Below are 18,601 nucleotides of genomic sequence, written 5' to 3'. Positions count from 1 at the left end.
CCATGTTTACAGCATTCATTTGGTAGGGTTACTTTACATAATCAGGTATATGTGAGTACAGCCATGCTGCAAATATAAGAGCTGCAAATACCTCAGAGACAATTTGTCGCAGGAATCGCCAGAATTTGTTAACTGACCTTAGAGGATAATTTTTGTGGGAGAATGGAATAATGGCAGAGAGTGAACCCTCTCTCTCTGTTTTGCGCATCACATTGTGTCTGTGACAGAGAGAGATGCTGCAGTCCTGAACAGCTTGTATGGTACTAAATAACTGAGTCAGGAGAAGGGCAGCTGAGTTGATTTTCTTAAAGCAAAGGTACTTAAAAGCTCTCAAATTGTGTATTTTTAACTAAACCCTATTATATGAAATGCTTCAAAATCCCTGCAGTTTATAGTTGTCACCAAAGTTCATGTGAGTCATATATATTTAATAATGTATAACCCCCAGTGCTCACGCACACACACAAATTGTGATTGTATTATTCCCTGGTTAGCATGTAAGCAAATGAATTGCATTTTGCTGAGGATGAGCTGGTTCAGTTTTACAGTAATTCTTGAATGCCACCTGCTGGGCTGCTTCTAAAATGGCTGAGGAGATGCTTCATGTTTTCACCTCTATTACAGTCCATACTCGCTGCAGTCATTGCAGCTTTGCCTGTTTAAGATCTAATCCTACTGCCACTTTCTCCTGCAGTCCGCAGAACATAAAATATCCAGGCATTAGAGAAATCAGTAATTCTGTAAAAGTTTTTGCAAAGCATTTTTTAATCTTTCACCCTCTATGTAGGATTGATAAGCGACAGTAGCAGTTGCTGCCTACAATCTCCTAGCTTTATCCACTGAAATAGCAAGCAAAAGTTTAGATGTCCAAGAGCTTTTCGAGTACACTTGTCCTCCTATATACAAATTAATCTTATTTAATTCTTTGCCTCAACAAGTCTAGTGACCTAGTCCTTAGGGAAGCACTTGACTAACCAATTCCAAATGCTTACTCGTGATTCTGAGAACAGAGAGTGCCCCCCCTTTAATGGAGAAGTGATCAAAATTAGGAAGTGGGTTTTCCAAGTCAGAAAGCTTAGCTTTCAGGAAATGTTTAACCCTCCGCAATAGGGTTTAATTTGGACTCAGGTACATTTTTAATGCCACTAACAAGGATTCAGCCCTGACCTCTGGGATAGCATAGGAGGTTACTAGTATAGAGAACATAAATCGTGTAAAAATCAAGCTTTCGTTGAATAAATGGTTTAAACAAGACTAGTTCTAAGTAGTCACGATTCATGAAAAAAAAAGGATACAGCTACATGTGCCCTAAAAGTATTGGAAAATTGCACTCCTTTTAATATTTAAAGTAGTAGTTAAAGGAAAAGAAACAGAGCATGCATAGATGTAGACTAAGCAATATAGTCATGTAGTTAACATACACTGTCCATAACTGTCACTCATTTTGATTTCTGTAGTTATCCGATGTAAAGGATTGTATCTTGTGTTGTCATGGGCTGTCAGTTCCATCATCAATGTAGGACTGTAACCTTATCCACAGTGACACCCAGAATAAATAAACCGGTAAACCTTTAGAGCTTTCTTAAAGAACAGATGACACCACCAAAGATGATCAGTACAGATTTTGTTGTCTTCCAAAACCACTTAATGTGATCAGAGAATTAAAATTTCAACAAGTCATTTAATGATGGCTGAGCTGTAAGAACTGTAACACCCAGGTTAGGTTTCTTGGTTTCATAGTCATATGTGGGATAGTGTCTTTCTGCACTGTGCATATTCTGGGATATTCTTCTCTGGCTTAAATGATCAAGGAAATTTATTAGCAGCAATGAGGTCACTGTAATTTTCAATAAATAGTGACTTGCTGATTTATATCAAAAGATCCATACAGCAGTAAACAATACCATTTACATTTAATTAGTTTTATTGAACCAGAGGCAATTTTATTTGTAATGAACTGCATGTTATGATTAAGGATGTATTTTAATGATCTTTAAGTAAGGTGAACAAATGTTGCCCTTGACCTAATAGAGGAGGGTTTTCTACATTATTGATAACTCTAGAGTGATTTCTAAATTATTATTGTGAACTGTAGAGGAAAACATTGTCATTATGGTGCCATCATTTAGTTCTTTCATGACTTATGCAAACAATTAGATGCATCCTTACAAAATGCTTCCCTTTAAGTTAGACGGAGATGTTCAGCTAAACAACCTCTCTATTAATTGTTTAAATATCATATTTCCACGATGTGCTGTAAGTCCCCATACTTTTAACATACATTTGGAAATTCAAATGGTCTTAATTTTCTCTTGTCTAAAAACATAAGTGACAGTGTATGAGAATCAATAAGTTTAGAAGCATTGTTTTAGTTTAAAAATAAATTGCATGGTGGCAGAGGTATAGAATCAACAATAAACAATTACTCTCTCATTGGATTATTTAAAATATAGTCTGTGCTAATTTTGAAGTTTGTCATGGAGGCTTTGGGTATATCATTTTTTCATGATATATAAATAGTTCTTTCCTTGCTTTTGAGACAATTTAGATGTGGTGGTTATGCTGTTTCAAGGAAAATGGCAAATGTTAAAGTGATCTAGTTTGTTCACAGCTTAAACATTTCTGCAAAGCATGAGAGTATGTAAAGTAAAAAAAAACGTTCGTGCTTGGCTCACTTCATTAATAGTTTTTATTGTATTACAAGTATGTGTGTGGTATTAGTTTTCTGCTGTACTGAGACTCTTATTTTTCTGTGCACAATAAAGCACATAATAGCCTGGATTATCTAAATTGTAGGTGATAACAGATTGAGAAGAACTGAATGATGAAGATATAGGACACCACATGTGTATTAGTTTCATATGAATTATTTCTCAAGAGGTTGATGAAAACTAACTTAGAAGAACAAAAATGCACTGAATGGAAGTTTGTGTGAAAGCTTACAATAAATGGTTGATGATTTAGCATAAAAACAGATGATTTGTAATGGAAGATGTTGAAATCTGATTTGCTCTCTTAAAATATGAATAAAATATATGAGCAAGCATAAATAATTCAGCAGAATGTGAAGAAGAAGCTATGGTTAGAGTTGCATTCTTTTAAAACTAAATGGAAACATCCTGATAAATTTACTTGTTGATTATGTTAGGTACTTTTGCTTGCTTTTCTTTAAAAATGTATATAGAGAACTATATTTAATAGTCATAATCACCTTTTAATCTAACAGTTATGCCTGATAGAAAATTCATGTGTTAACCAGTGCTTAGTTTTTACTGCTGATACTTTTCAAATAACCACTTGTACACCTGATCCAAACATCCCTGAGCTATGCTTTTTCAACTCACACAGCTAAAAGGATGATTGGGAGGCAGGACCTGTCTGCACTTGATGCCCCCCAACTATGAAAGGGGTGTTTGCATGCTCACAAACACAACATAAGGCTGTGCACCTTACATTTCAATTGTTGCTCTTTGGATCAGTGCTCTTTTTGATTATGAAGATTAATCATGTTCCTATGTTCAAATTACTACTTGCCTGGAGCGAAGGATGCAGTCAGTGGCCATTTACTGTGGTGGACATACAGCCACTTGGAAAGTGAAACATTCTCTATATTGTTTGCTTATGCAATGAGGAGAAAATTGAATGCATCCTTTTAAATATAATTATATTTTATTGGTTTTTCAACAAAGTGAATACAGAACTATATTCCCCCATACATATACCCATTGACCTTTCCCACCTGTGAAACAAAGTGTTACAGGAAAACATGCCAGAGTGGTAATTGTGATTCCAGTGGGTGCCATTGTATGTGCTGTTAGTTGAATACATCAATCTGAGTAGATTGGTTTCTGGGTTTAAGAAAAAGGAGGTGGGATGTTTGGCAATAACAGGCAGTAATGAGATATACTGATTTACAAAATTCAGCATCTCCCACAAATAATTATAACATTGAAGTTCATAATTTAAGAACTACTGTTCCTGAGATACACACCCCAGTGTGGAAATGTTCAAGATCCCTAGATCACACTGAGGATATATAACTGAATAACCACAGAAATTACAAAGGTTGATAAGATCACCATATGGCCAGGGAAAATTCCATAAAAAAACATCTGCACCAAGGGAAACCAGGAAGTGAGAAACTACCTTGAGCCAGTGGAATCTGAGTCTCATTTTGTAAACACTTTGTAATATGGGTACGGGTATGTATTCTTATTTTACTCTATATTGTGCAGGTATTCAAAACATATGCCTGTATAAATTGCTGCTTTGTGAAACAGTGACTGGCAAGTATTTTGAAGAGGAAAAATATGCATAATGCATCTCTAGTGGCATTATATTTCTTGTATTTGAGTTAAGAAAGCAGAGGCAAGCTAGGCTATGTATATGCATCAGTTAGTATCTCCAGATTGTCATTTACCTTTTGATCTCCATCTGTGAAAATAAAAATGCTAAAAGGTTTAGTAGGGATTAAGGTCTAGGCATGTGCTGTTAAACACTTTTTAATATACCTTTATCTGTGAGCAATTAATTATGTATTGGTTTTAGCACAAGAAAAAACAAATTTCCCTCTCCATAATCTCAAGTAACATCTAGCGCACAGGGAGGGAAATTTGGTGCTATAAATTGTAATGTGTTATGCTGCTTGTGCACATGTACAGTGAGATGGAGAGGAAAGAGAGCAACAGAGCAGTAATGATCCCTATAAGATACCTATGGGGGATAATATTAAATTGTCTCTAACTGTGTCCTTCAACTGATATGATTCTCTTTGAGGCAGTGAATACATCCATTAGCAGAAGTGGGATTCTCTGTCTGCAGTGCTGCAATCTCCTCTGAAGGCTTGAGGGTCCCTTTGTCGTAGTCTCCCTCTTCAAAAGCCCTTCCATCTCCTGAGAGACACCATTGGACATAACCAATTACATACATAATTTTGTTTGTATGCCGCCTTTCCACAGTTCAAACCATGCTCAAGGTGGCTTACAGCATGAAAAAAAAATACATAGCTGCAACATAACAAATGTAGCTATAAACCAGGCATCCTCAACTTCAGCCCTCCAGATGTTTTTGGCCTACAACTCCCATGATCCCTAGCTAGCAGGACCAGTGGTCAGGGATGATGGGAATTGTAGTGTCAAAGCATCTGGAGGGCCAAAGTTGAGGAAGCCTGCCATAAACAATACATTAAACATCAAAAAATACAAAGACATACTGATCAATTTACACATAAATCACAACAAAATATAAAATAAATATACAAAAATACCAACAACTCTCCAACATGCCCAACAATACCCAAGCCCCAATTAGCCTTATTGCTGAAGGTATTTGTGACATTTTGATACATGGATATTTCAAAATTATCTGTTCTAGGATCTTTTTTCAATCAATGCATATGTTTATGCTCAGAAGCCACAAATGGATATTCACAGCTTTGAAGGTACCTTTACACGGGTAAGTAATAATTATTACTATATCACTTTCTCCCAAGTATGTAATATATTAAAATAAAATGATATTTAATGCAAGTGTTTTCAAGAAAGAGAATGACCAGTTAAGGTGCTATTCCACACCTCTCAGAAGGAATTTAGCAACCATAGACATGAGGATTATGCAATGTACCACCTAGAAATCAATACTGAGTGACATTTGCAAGTTCAGAGTTGTTTAGAACTTTAAGCAAAAAGACCTTAAAATTGGCTTGGTGACTTATAGGCAGTCTGCTAAGATGGCTAATAGGCACTGCTAAGATATCTTAGCAGTGATGTGATATGGATCCAGTGAAGAAAACCACTCATCACAGCATTCTCCAAATTTGGACCTAAACATGAGTTCACAGTGGCCAAGCTATTTCTGTCCAGGAAAGGGAACAATTACTGAATTTATATCCTGCCCTTCCTACCAAAGGAGCCCAGGGCAGGAAGTTGACATACCATCCAAAGCTGCTGATAGGCACCCTTTAGTGCAGAGGTCGCCTGGCTCTCCATTGACAAAGATGGCTCCAAAAGCACTCCTAAAGGTCCTTAAGGGACACAGGTGGCACTGTGGCCTAAACCACTTAGCCTTTTGGGCTTGCCAATTGGAAGGTCAGCAGTTTGAATCTGCACCACAAGGTGAGCTCCCGTTGCTCTGTCCCAGCTTCTGCCAGCTTAGCAGTTCGAAAGCATACCAGTGCAAGTAGATAAATAGGTACAGCTGTGGTGGGAAGGTAAACACCGTTTCTGTGTGCTCTGGCACTTGTCACAGTTTTCCATGAGCCAGAAGCGGTTTAGTCATGTCTGCCACACGACCCGGGAAGCTGTCTGTGGACAAATGCCGGCTCCCTCGGCCTGAAGCGAGATGAGCGCCGCACCCCATAGTCGCCTTTGACTGGACTTAACTGTTCAGTGGTCCCTTACCTTTACTTTACCCTAAACTGCTGACTAATGTCCCATTACCTCTGTGTCATTCTGGGACTTTGGCCCAAGTGAGCACAGGTGCTGTTGCTCCAGGCTCTATTTTGAGTTTTTCGCAATTCATACATGTATTGGTTTAGTGTATTTGCTGAGCGGAGTTGCAGGTACTGGGACAGGTAATCCATGGGTGGAGATGAGAGAAGACTGAAGGGGGAGCTTTTTGTTGAGCATTATTCCCATTGCCCTCTGCCCTCCATGCAAGTGGTGGGATTTTCTGCCACCATGGGCCCCTTTTTAGTGAGGGGGATATGTAATGATTCATTCAAACCCCTCCCTGCCAACAGATGTGGTGGTTTGGATTGCTCTGTTCATCCCAGTGAAATTCACTTGATTCACATCAGTGAGACCAAATTGTTTTAAGTTAACCTCTTAAATTAATTAAATTCTAGATGCAATACTGTATGTAATTCTAAACAATTTTGTATATATTGAAAAAAATATTTATTATAATTTTCTCACAATTTTGTCTGATGTTTATTACCATATAAAAATCCTAATTATCTTTAAATGCTAGTCCATTATGAATGTGTGAGTATACAATATTGTTTTGGAGAATATTTCCCCATACATACCGATACATACATGCATGCATGTATGTATGATTATATTTTTGAAAAACAGTTTTACAAGTTGGCTTTGTTTTTAACAGGAAGACAGTGACCCAACAGTTCATGAAAGCCTAAGCATAGACAATACATTATGGGCAAGCACAGTTGTTGCCTCAGGTAAACAATGCATGCTTTATTGATGTGGAGAGAGAGTGGGAGAGACAACTGGAAAGCAGGGGGAAATAGGCATTTAGACTTTATGCTATTTCACATATGAAATTATGTGTGTGGTGACCTGGAACGCAATGCTCGCCTAAGTGGGGTGGGCACTGTATAGCCTAGTGGAGAGTTCAAAAATTCTTACCTGAAGTCACTCCATACTATTAACTACCCTCAAATAGCTGTTACGTTAGATACACAAGGGTTCTCAAATAACCAGATGGGTGGGGAGAGAGTTTACATATGCAGATAAAATATGTGAATGAGCCCACAATATTTTATTGTAGTAGCTTTCTACATCAACAATACTAAGAGGAAAGTTTGTATTTTTATGATAGCTGCATGGATAATTTATATTACCATTTTTTAACATTTTATTTCCCAAATGATAAAGTTTTCCTATAAACAGTTTTCTTTGTTTTATTTATTGCAGGAACAGTAATTGGTGTTGTTATTTATACTGGAAAAGAGACTCGGAGTGTAATGAACACCTCCAATCCAAAGAATAAGGTAGGCTGGTTTGATTAAAAAGAGTGCTGCACTAAATGCCTTTAAAATTTACCGTTCCTATGTATTTGTTTTTCATGCTAAAGAGAGGATTAGATTCATATATTATGATTCTCCACCAATTCAGCCAGTACAACTGATTACTTGTCCGAAATTTTGCTTATTGTATTTATTTCTATTGAAAATAGTTTCCCATCTGTGCTTTACAGTACTGTACTGTACTAGATTAGCTTGTCCAGTAATGGAACATGCTTCCATTTCATTATTTTGATATTTCATTGGTCAGTTTTTAAATTACTTCTGTTACTCATAATTATTTTGGGCAGTGCATAAAGGTGACATGCTTAAAACCTGGGGAATGTATATCATTATGTGTGTGGTGAAAATTCAGATAAAGGGTGATCTCCAACTAAGACTCACTCAGTGTAGACTCACTGAAATTAATGGTCTTAATTTCATTGGCTTCAATGGGTCTGCATTGAGTGTGACTAACATTGGATTTCACCCAAAGGGTATTCAGTTATGGCCTTTATTGCGGTGTTTCTCAAGCTAGAGTGGGTCTCTTAAGGGTGATATAGGACATCACGAGTCAATGACTTACTAGCGTAAAATAAACAAGCCTTGTAGGTCTCAGTTGTGATGTGGACCCAATAGAAGTAGTGAGGAGAGGTGTAAGGCCCAGACAGTGGGGAAGAAGCATTGCTGAGGTTATAAGATGCTGTTCAGTTATGATTAGTGTGGGGCTTAATTTTTTTGAGGTTGGCTTTTGTGTTTGAAAATTGTTGTTTGGGGGAAACATTTAGTGCATCTGTGAAATACACCTGCTCGTAGTGTGAGTTTTTGCAGTCTGCTAATTAGCTCCCTTCCGCCCATTTTTTTTTGTTTTTAATTGAAAAGATTTCTTTCTGAATTCAGCTCATCAATGATTACATAGGTTTTGGTATTCTAGATAGTGGTATTTTGTCAGTTCTAGCTTTTGGGGGATAACAAATTATCAGTGCTAAGCCCACAACTAGAATCTAATCCTATTTCAGTCTGGTTTACAGCTTGTGTTTAGCACTGAAACTGATTTGCTCTCCTTGGTAGACCTAAGTGAGTACAAACTGTTGTTTCCTCCTAGACCTCTTAGCTCTTTAATACCATTAATATTTCTGGTGTCCAAGACCCTACTAATTTTGGTGGTAATAAAAAAGAGATAACAAGTTAAAGTAGGTGCAGTGCTGGGCTAGGAGGTACAAAGTGCCCCTTACTCGATTATCAGATCAGTAACCTTGTTTAGCTCATCTGCTGTAGAGGAGGGAACTGTTTTGGTGTACACATGTGGATTTGTAGAATGGCCACACCCACTGCTGGCATGCAGTCCCCAGAAGATTGGCCAAGGGTGAATACACCTCTCAGGCCATAATATGTCATCCATCCCTGTATTAAAGTCCTAAATGTGTTGGAGCCAGGGTAACAAAAATACCACCTTATCCTGCATCAACCTACCTGTCTGTTAAGATCTGCTTTTCAGATTCATTAATTAATTCATTCATTCTTTCATAATTAATTGCCTAATTAATTAATTAATTAATTTTATGTCCTGCCTGGTTGGAGGAGGGAAATTACAGTCAAAACTATGCAGATAGCTGCTAATCCCAGGTAATAATCTTTCTAAGGACTATTAAAAAGACATTTCAGCTATCATGAGCTGAAACTTGAGATTGCCTTTTATAAATTGAACCTTTATTTTGTAGGAAGATAGTTATATCAAAAGAAGGAAGGAATGAAGGGGAACAAAACCCTTGGTCTTAAAAAATCAATTGTGACAGGTTGCCATTTTCATGCCATTCATAATAATAAGTTACTTAAGAGTCAGAACATAAAGAAGGAAATGATAATACAAATTGCCTAGGGTAGTTATTGCAATCCCTTGAGTGTATTGATTTGTGTTTCTAATAAAAAGATGCTTTTAAATGTGTCATTGACAAAAAGACAGGTGATATGTGCCATTATGTGAATTAGAATGCCCTGTTATTATTTTAATCTGTGTAACTGCATTTTAAAATAGCACAAAACACAATCAGCACATCTATGGTGTGCACAATTATTTCCCCTCTGATGCATTGATGTGAGATTAAAACTTTTTCCAGAAACAATAAATTCTAGGTCAAAAGTAATTCATTTTTCAAGTCTTCTCACACATTGAAGTGGATAAACAATAGGATAATCTATAACCAAAAGGCATTATCTGTTATACCATGCAATTTTATCAATAGCTGACTCTTTGGGATCTGTAACATTCTGCACTAAATCCTTATTTATAATTGTGCTTTCATAAAAGAAATCTGCACGGTGAAGGGAATAAGGAAGCTAGGGTCGTATGGGTTAAAAAGGGTTGTTGCTTTGTAATTTAGCAGCTTTTCTAAAAATAATTTTCAAGTGTTGCTACAGAGTGCCATCAAGAAAGGATTAAATGGAACAAACAAACAAGTAAATTAGTAGCACATAGACAAGTTGTGATACAGCTTTTAGGATTATGACAACACACGCCCCGCCTTCATTTACATAATCAGCATACTTTGATATTACATCTGTTAACAATTAAAAGTTGTGTTTCTTCAGCTGAAATGTGAACATAAATAAACTTATAATTTCAGGCAGCAGTAAAGAGGCAAAATGTTAAATGCTGAAAAAACAATCATAATTAGAACAGCTGGGATGCATCATAGTTTTAGGGGGAAAGTTTAAACCAGTTCTTAAAAATCTGTGGTTTTCTCATTCAGCATAGGAAAAAACAGGTAACATCAAGCTTTCACTGGGTATGTATATATAAAATGTATAAAGTAGTATAATTATTTAATTCATTCTCACTTCATTTCTGCAATTCCTTATTAGTGTGAAAATTCCACCATCCAGGTAGAATTCTTTCATTTCCTGTTTTCTTCTTTCACTTTGATTGAAGGGAGAGAAATGATGTCCCCAGATGAGAATGCAAAAGAAGTTGTCCCTCTTGCGAAGCTGGGACTGCACTCCCCATCTTCAGGGGGATGAAGCCAGGGATTTGGCAAAAACAGGGATGTACATACTCAACTAGAAGCAAGAGGAGCCCAATTGTGCTGCCACCTCTCCAGCCTAAGGAAGTCACATTGGCCTGCTCTGACTTCTGCTCAGAAGCCCTAGTGCAGCCTTTCTCAATCCTGGGTCCCCAGATGTTTTTGGTCTACAACTCCCATCATCCCTGACCACTGGTCCTGCTACCTAGGGATGACGGTAGTTGTAGGCCAAAAACATCTGGGGACCCAAGGTTGAGAAAGGCTGCCCTAGTGGATCCATAGGGAGGAATTCAAAGTCACACTACATTAAATATTTTGATCATCACAAGCTATTCAGTTTGCCAGATGGAACTATTCTTCTTCTTCCCCTGTGTACTATTTCAGGGTTCTCTCAACCTCCACAAGGCAGTTTCGAGGGGAATTCCTTACACTGGGCTTCTGCTGATGGGATTTGTTAGGTGAGTCCTACCCATAGTGTCTGTAGGACACTGTGCCATGCCACCTGAGTCAACGACTCCTAAAGTGGGCTGGACACCTTTAATTGAAAGGGCTCCTCTCATGGAAGGTGCAGCTAGGTGCTGCACCTCCTATCTAAGGCTAAAACAGCATTTAGGTTCTGTACTACAGCTCTCTCCTCCCATGCCTCAGTTATGGAGTATTCAGTCTGAGCTCTGCACGGAGCTGTCCAGGATGCTATATTGAAGATTATGGAATTGATCTACTTAGGTAAAGGTAAAGGGACCCCTGACCATTAGGTCCAGTCGCGGACGACTCTGGGGTTGCAGCACTCATCTCGCTTTACTGGCCGAGGGAGCCGGCATACAGCTTCCGGGTCATGTGGCCAGCACGACTAAGCCGCTTCTGGCGAACCAGAGCAGCGCACGGAAACGCCGTTTACCTTCCTGCCGGAGCAGTACCTATTTAGCTACTTGCACTTTGACGTGCTTCTGAACTGCTAGGTGGGCAGGAGCAGGGACCAAGCAACGGGAACTCACCCCGTCACAGGGATTCAAACCGCCAATCTTCTGATCGGCAAGCCCTAAGCTCTGTGGTTTAACGCACAGCGCCACCGCATTAATATACCAGTAGTATCTTATAAATTTTGTTAGATCCCTACCTAGCGATACTTCTGCAAGCTCTCTTCTCATGTGAGAGCTGGTGGTGGTGAGGAGGCAACAGTAGAAAATTGTCTTGTGCATGCAGAATTGGGTGGGGAAGATGTAATTCATGTTTTAATCAGTTCCTTACTTAATTCTGAGAATTCAACAAAGATATTCATGGGTGTCATTGAAAATGAATGGTTCTGTCTCTCCTGGTAGTTATTATGAGTGAATAGTTTTATCTTAAGGCACAGACATTTACATCTGAGACTATTGTCAGATGTTTGTTTAGCAGTTTTCATAGAATAATAAAATCATAGAATTGTAGAGTTGAAGGGACCACGAGGGTCATCTAGTCTATCCCCCTGCATTGTAGGAATCTTTTGCCCAGTGTGTGGTTCAAACCCATGACCCTGGTGTTATGAGTCTCATGATGTACTGAGCTATCCCAGCTCTGATTTGCTTCAACTAGGAGGAATAGTATATGAAATTAGAATCAGTGTTCAGTGGAATTCATTTGTCTCTTTTATATCTAAATTATTTCTTTTGCCTTTTTGTTGTTCTTTTGCCTAATTTTGGATGAGTTGTTTTTCTTATTTTCATTATTATTTATCTTATCTTTGTAAGCAGAAGTGTGCTTTAGAAGTGCTGAGCAAGAGAATAAATGTGGGGAAAGTGAGTTGCTGTTTCTTGTTATAAATTATTGGTAAAGTTTTAGGATCTGTTAATATCCAAATCCAGTAATTGAAAGTTGCCAGTTAAAATTTGCAATATACCTGTAAAATGCAGTTGCTTCAGAAAATGGTACCCAAACTGACAACACGTTTGAAGAATTGTTCCATACATGCCCCCTTTCAGCCCTGTTTACCTAGTCCCTTAATCTTATTTCTAGCCTGTTGCATGTGTATGGAAAAAGTTATCTTTAGAAAGCAGTGTTCAATAGTTGATTAATCATGCAGGATTTACCTCCTTTTTCGGCCCACAAGACGCACCTATTTTTTTGAAGGGGGAAAACAAAAATTCTGCCTCGAAGCTGGCGGCGGCGACTGTAGAGAAGGAGAAAGCAGCTTTTGGGCTGCACATTCCTCCTCCGCAGCCACAGCCACCAGCGGCAAAGGGACGGGGGGACGTTCCTCCTTCCTTCCCCACCTCTTTGCCGTTGGCTTTAAAGCCAGCTGGGGAGAAGGGGAGGATGCAAGGGGCAAGAACTGCTAGCGCCGCGCACAGCATCAGGGCAGCTCTCCCCTTCCGGGCCGCTAGGTCCTGCCCCTGGTGCCTCCCTCCGCATTCAGCGAGAGGTGGTGCATGGCGGTGGGTAACATAACAGGTGCTGCTGGATCCTTCCCACAGCCTCCATTGGCAAAAACAGGGGAGGATCCAGCAGCATCTGCTCTGCTCCCTGCTGCCACCCCCCTCTGCCATGGGGGGCGGCAGCGGAGATGCTGCTGGATCCTCCCCGCACCTCCATTTGCAAAAACAAGCAGCTGGGGAGAAGGGGAGGGTGCTAGGTCCGTCCCTTCTCCCCAGCTGTCTTTAAATCAAGCGGGGGAGAACTGCTAACACTGCGCACAGCTTCAGGGTGGTTCTCTCCCCGCTTGATTTAAAGACAGCAGGGGAGAAGGGACGGACCTAGCATCCTCCCCTTCCCCCCAGCTGCCTTTAAAGCCTCGTTGAGAGCCGCTGACACCGCCCATCGTCGCCCCTGCCTCTCACTGAATGCAGCAAGAGGCGGGGTTGGACCAGCAGCCTGGAAGGAGGCCTTCCAGGCCGCTGGTCCCGCCGCAGACGCCGCCCCCGCCTCCTGCTCAACGCGGGGGTGGCGTCCATGGCGGCACTAGAGGCCCGGAAGGGCTCCTTCCGTGCTGCTGGTCCCTCCGCTCTCACCGCGTTCAGCGGGAGGCAGGGGCGGCAGTGGCAGCGTGATCAGTGGCCCGGAAGCGCTCCTTTCAGGCCGCTGGTCACCCCGCCACCACCACCACCTCTCGCAGAGGAGATGGGACCAGCGTCCCAAAAGGAGGGGGAAAGTGCGTCTTAGGGTCCAAAAAATACGGTGCATTCTCCTTATACTTCCTGTAGCTTCCTATAACTTCACCAGTGTTCATTCTTGAGTCCTATAAGTTTGACTAGTCCTAAAACAGTACCAGTAGTATTGGAATAAGTAGTATGCACCTATATTTTTCTAAACCTATATAGCCAGTTAACAGGGGCCAGAAACACCTTCTCTTATTATTGTGGTGTGAATTGTGACTGTAGTGAGTTATTCTGAATCTGTGTCCCCTGATCACAGGGCAGAGCTTAAATGTTACGGTGTGGAAAAATGCGAGAAAATTTTCCATAGCGTGTTTCAAATGTAAAACCATCTAAATAAATAATGATTTCATATATAAGTATGCCATTGCTCAATTCCGTACTCATACCTGTGTAAACAAGAAGTGTATGGATATCTTATAATTCAGAAAAGGATTTATTTTGTTTTCGTATTTTAATCACCCAGGCAACAATTTTTCTTAACTTTAAGTCAATGCTTCATGATTTATTGCACCAATTATAAAAATTGTTTTGTAGCCTAAGGATGTAGACATTGTCGGGAAAATGCAAGGCAAAGAGGAGAAATTTCTAATGAATCCATTTAATATGCTTTTAATTCAAATGATATGAACATAAGTTTTTGCAATGTTTCAGTATCAGTCTAAAATGATATATTTGGTTTTAAATTTTAGATTAATGTTGATATGGCAACATCAGCATTATTATAGGGTGATGGCTGTGTGCATAATATCTCATTTGTAGTCTAATCAGCTTATTATGGGGCGTTATTCCAGTCTTTAAAATGGCATTGAATTGTGCTCTTCATAATGCATGAATCAGTAATCAATCCTATTTGGATAGATATTTCTTAAAACTTAGTTCATTGGGTAAGATTGGAATCTGCCACCACTAAAGGTCATATATAGCTGTTAATTAGCCTAAAGGGAAATTAACTGAATAAGGTTGCCTCAGTCAAACAATTCTTCAACTGCAAGTCCTGTTTATTTCCCTGTGACATGTGCAGACACAGAGCTTTGATAATTGGGCTGTACGAAATATATAGCCCAATGTTTGTGTTTTGACTAGCATTTGGGCACATTCTTCTTCATGTAAAATGAATGGTTAATTCACAATTCTTGTCTGCTTAAACTTTGCAATAGTAGATCAAGAATATATTTGAGCTGGAAAGGTTTTCTTCAGTTTTGTAGATTACACCACACAAGAACTACTTTAAAAATACACATTTATGCTTCCTCTTCAACTTTCGCACTTTCTCTTGCATATATTAAATGCTGTCATTTTATGAAGGCTACCTTGACATTCTGTCAGCTCCCGCAGTATGCAAGAGCCAGCTAACATTAACATTTTATTTTATGGTTGTGGGCACATGGTGTAGTTGCAGTTGCTGAAGTGATTAAGGTAACTAGTATAGGTATAATAAAAAATTCCTTCCAGTAGCACCTTAGAGACCAAGTAAGTTTGTTCTTGGTATGAGCTTTTTTATTTTATTTTGTTTTGACTATGGCAGACCAACACGGCTACCTACCTGTAACTAGTATAGGTATGTTTTAAAATGTACAAGTAATGAATAATTTCCATGTCTGTAGCAGTTTTTGTGTGAGCCAAGGATTCCCACACAGTGGGGTTGCTGTTGCCAGCCATTATGTCTCGTTTGCAGACCTAATAAAGCAACATAAAACATAATATTGAGATTCAGCTTTGACAAAAATAATACATGGCTTAACATAGCTACCGTATATACGCGAGTATAAGCCGACGCAAATATAAGCCGAGGCACCTAATTTGACCACAAAAAACTGGGAAAACTTATTGACTTGCGCATAAGCCGAGGGTGGGAAATGCAGCAACTACTGGTAAATTTCAAAAATAAAAATAAATAAAATTACATTAATTGAGACATCAGTAGATTAAATGTTTTTGAATATTTATTTCAAAGAAAAACAGGGGCAAGGAGTTCCATAGGCTTGACTCTGCACCACAGGAATAAGCGTTTTCTTTTATTTGCCCCCTCCCCTCTTCCAACAGTTAGGCTTTCCTTTTTATTTCTTTGGTGTATTTTATGTCCAATATTTCCATCCCCCTACAACCTCTATCAATAAATGGGACTGATTCCTGAGTGTGAGGGGGTTTATTTTCAGGCCCTTTTCTTCCCTCCCCAAAGAACCCTCCCTTCCCAAACAGCCAAGCTGTGAATGGATCCAAAGGAAGATAAGAGTTGCAGAGCTCCTGTGACCTTGCCTCCTCCTGGGCTTTGCAGAGAGGAGGGGGGAAAGAGCCTCTGTTCCTTGACTTGGGGGTCCTCCCTGCACCCTCCCCTTCATCCCAGGGACCCCCTCTTCTCCCCAATGGACCCTTTGCAAGATGAGCAGAGACTCACTGGATTCAGGAGGCGCCAGGGATGCAGCACATGCAGAAGAGAGAGACAAAGGCCCCCTCCTCCTTTTGTAGGTGGGCTTGGTATTTCCTGACCTCTCTAGGAATCCCACTCAATCCTTTTTAACCCTTGGCAAGCCAGTGCCCCCAGCTTCTCTGAGCCTGTCCTGTGCCTTTTGCAGGAAAGAGCTTCTCTCCACTTCTCTCCCCCCCCCCCCCAACTGACAGAGGGGGAAGCATTGTGCAGTGCTTCTCCGATCCTCCATTCTGTGCCTTTCTGCTGGTGAGTGGAGGCAGAGGCGTCTTTACCCTTCCAGCTTGTGTCTGGAGGCGCTAGGACCTCGCAGACATCTGCAAACGCACGGGATGGGATCCTGCGGATCGGAGAAGACGCGTCTCAGATCTCCATCCTGCGCATTTCCTGGTGGGGTGGGGGGGGTGGGGAAGCGGAGAGAAACTCTTTCTCTCTGCTTTTCCTACCCAACCACCTCGCAGACAGCTGCAAACGCACAGGACGGGATCGGAGAAGATGCCCCCGTCCTGCACATTTCCTGGTGGGGTGGGAGGGTCTTTCTCTCTGCTTTTCCTTCCCCACCGCCCGCCTCACTTGCGCATAAGCCGAGGGTGACTTTTTCAGCCCCAAAAATGGGCTGAAAAAGTCGGCTTATGCGCAAGTATATACGGTATTCTGGGAAGAGTTGTGTAAGCCAAAAAAAGTCTTGCAATATGTGCTGGAAACTGAAGATCACCAGCACATGTCTAATTTCAGGAGGAGGAATATTAACACATACCAAGTACTAGTCCATAAAACTGCAGATCAGAGCTCAGCGATGTGTGGTACGAGCAGGAGGGCCCCTTCAGATGACCTGAGTAATATTTCTGCATGATGTTCTCCAGGTGTTGGACATCAGTCTCAGCTAGCAAGACCAATGATTGGAGATTATTTATTTATTGATTTATTTTTATTACATTTCTAGACTGCCCTTCATCCGAGGATCACAGGAACAAAATACAAGTATACACCACACAAAAATACATAGCATAGTAACAAAGAAAAATAATACCCTCCCACATAGTTAAAGGCCACAGATTGTTTAATTAGCCAAAGGCCTGGAAGAAGAGGAATGTTTTTGTCTGGCACGTAAAGATATGAAACAAGGGTGCCAGGCCAACTTTCCAGAGGAGAGAATTCCACAAGCAGGGAGCCACTGCAGAAAAGGCCCCTTCTCATGTTGCCACCCTCTGGATGTCTCATGGGGGGCGGCACAGAAAGAAGAACCTCAGGTGATGATCTGAGGGTCTGGATTGGTTCATATGCGGCAAGATGGTCCTTTAGGTATTGTGGTCCTGAGCCGTTTAAAGCTTAATAGATCAAAACCAGCACTTTGAATTGGCCTCAGAAACATAATTGGCAGCCAGTGCAGTTGGGCCAGGGTTGGTTGCTGAAGTTTGTGAACCGTCTTCAAAGCCAGCCCCGTGTAGAAATCATTGCAGTAATCTAACCTAGAGGTTACCAGAGCACAGATGACAGTTGTTGGGCTTTCCCTATCCAGATAGAGGTGCAGCTGGTCTACCAGCCAAAGCTGATGGAAGGCACTCTATGCCACTGAGACCACCTAAGCCTCAGGTGACAGCAATGGATCCAGAAGTACAGTGGTACATCGGGTTAAGAACTTAATTCGTTCCAGAGGTCTGTTCTTAACCTGAAACTGTTTTTAACCTGAGGTACCACTTTAGCTAATGGGACCTTCTGCTGCCGCCACGCCGCCACCATACAATTTCTGTTCTCATCCTGAAACAAAGTTCTTAACCCGAGGTACTATTTCTGGGTTAGTGGAGTCTGTAACCTGAAGCGTCTGTAACCCGAAGTACCACTGTACCCCCAAGCTGCGTACCCACTCTTTCAGAAGGAGTGTTACCACAACCAGAGCAACCTCCCATCCAACCAGTCTGGGGAACCTCCAATTATCAGGGCCCCCAGTCCTAATCAGATTTGCGAGTAATACAGTAGTTTCAAGAATATTTTTGAGTTTTAGTGTTACCAGCTGAAATTAGCTGTGTCGTGATATTTAGGTACCTACTGAAGATGTTTTAAAGAGAGCATTCCTTGAGTCTCTCGTCTGTGTGTGTGTGTGTGTGTGTGTGTGTGTGTGTGTGTTAATTGTAGGAATTATTTTATTGGTTTTAGAGGTTGTAAAAATGGTTTTAATTCTTTTTAAAATCTGTATTTTTATTTTATCTTCATTTTATCTTGTAAAATAAATAATAATAAACATCCGGAAGACACCACATTGTTTACTCTTATCTACTTTAAT

General features: G+C 40.4%; 1 protein-coding gene across 6 annotated transcripts in view; it reads left to right on the top strand.

Moving 5' to 3' along the window:
• Window positions 1-18,601, top strand: part of ATP9B (ATPase phospholipid transporting 9B (putative)) — a 124,650-nt gene that overhangs the window by 51,089 nt on the left and 54,960 nt on the right. For all 6 annotated transcript variants that reach the window (XM_033154766.1, XM_033154765.1, XM_033154771.1 and 3 more), the window contains 3 exons: window positions 5,374-5,454; window positions 7,105-7,180; window positions 7,656-7,732. In XM_033154766.1, coding sequence (XP_033010657.1) covers window positions 5,374-5,454; window positions 7,105-7,180; window positions 7,656-7,732 — 234 coding nt within the window. The remainder of the gene's footprint in view (window positions 1-5,373; window positions 5,455-7,104; window positions 7,181-7,655; window positions 7,733-18,601) is intronic.

The sequence above is a fragment of the Lacerta agilis genome, chromosome 7, assembly GCF_009819535.1.
Source record: "Lacerta agilis isolate rLacAgi1 chromosome 7, rLacAgi1.pri, whole genome shotgun sequence".
Taxonomy (NCBI): domain Eukaryota; kingdom Metazoa; phylum Chordata; class Lepidosauria; order Squamata; family Lacertidae; genus Lacerta; species Lacerta agilis.
The sequence above is the reverse complement of the archived record's forward strand: the minus strand, read 5'-3'. Positions and strand labels throughout refer to the sequence as shown.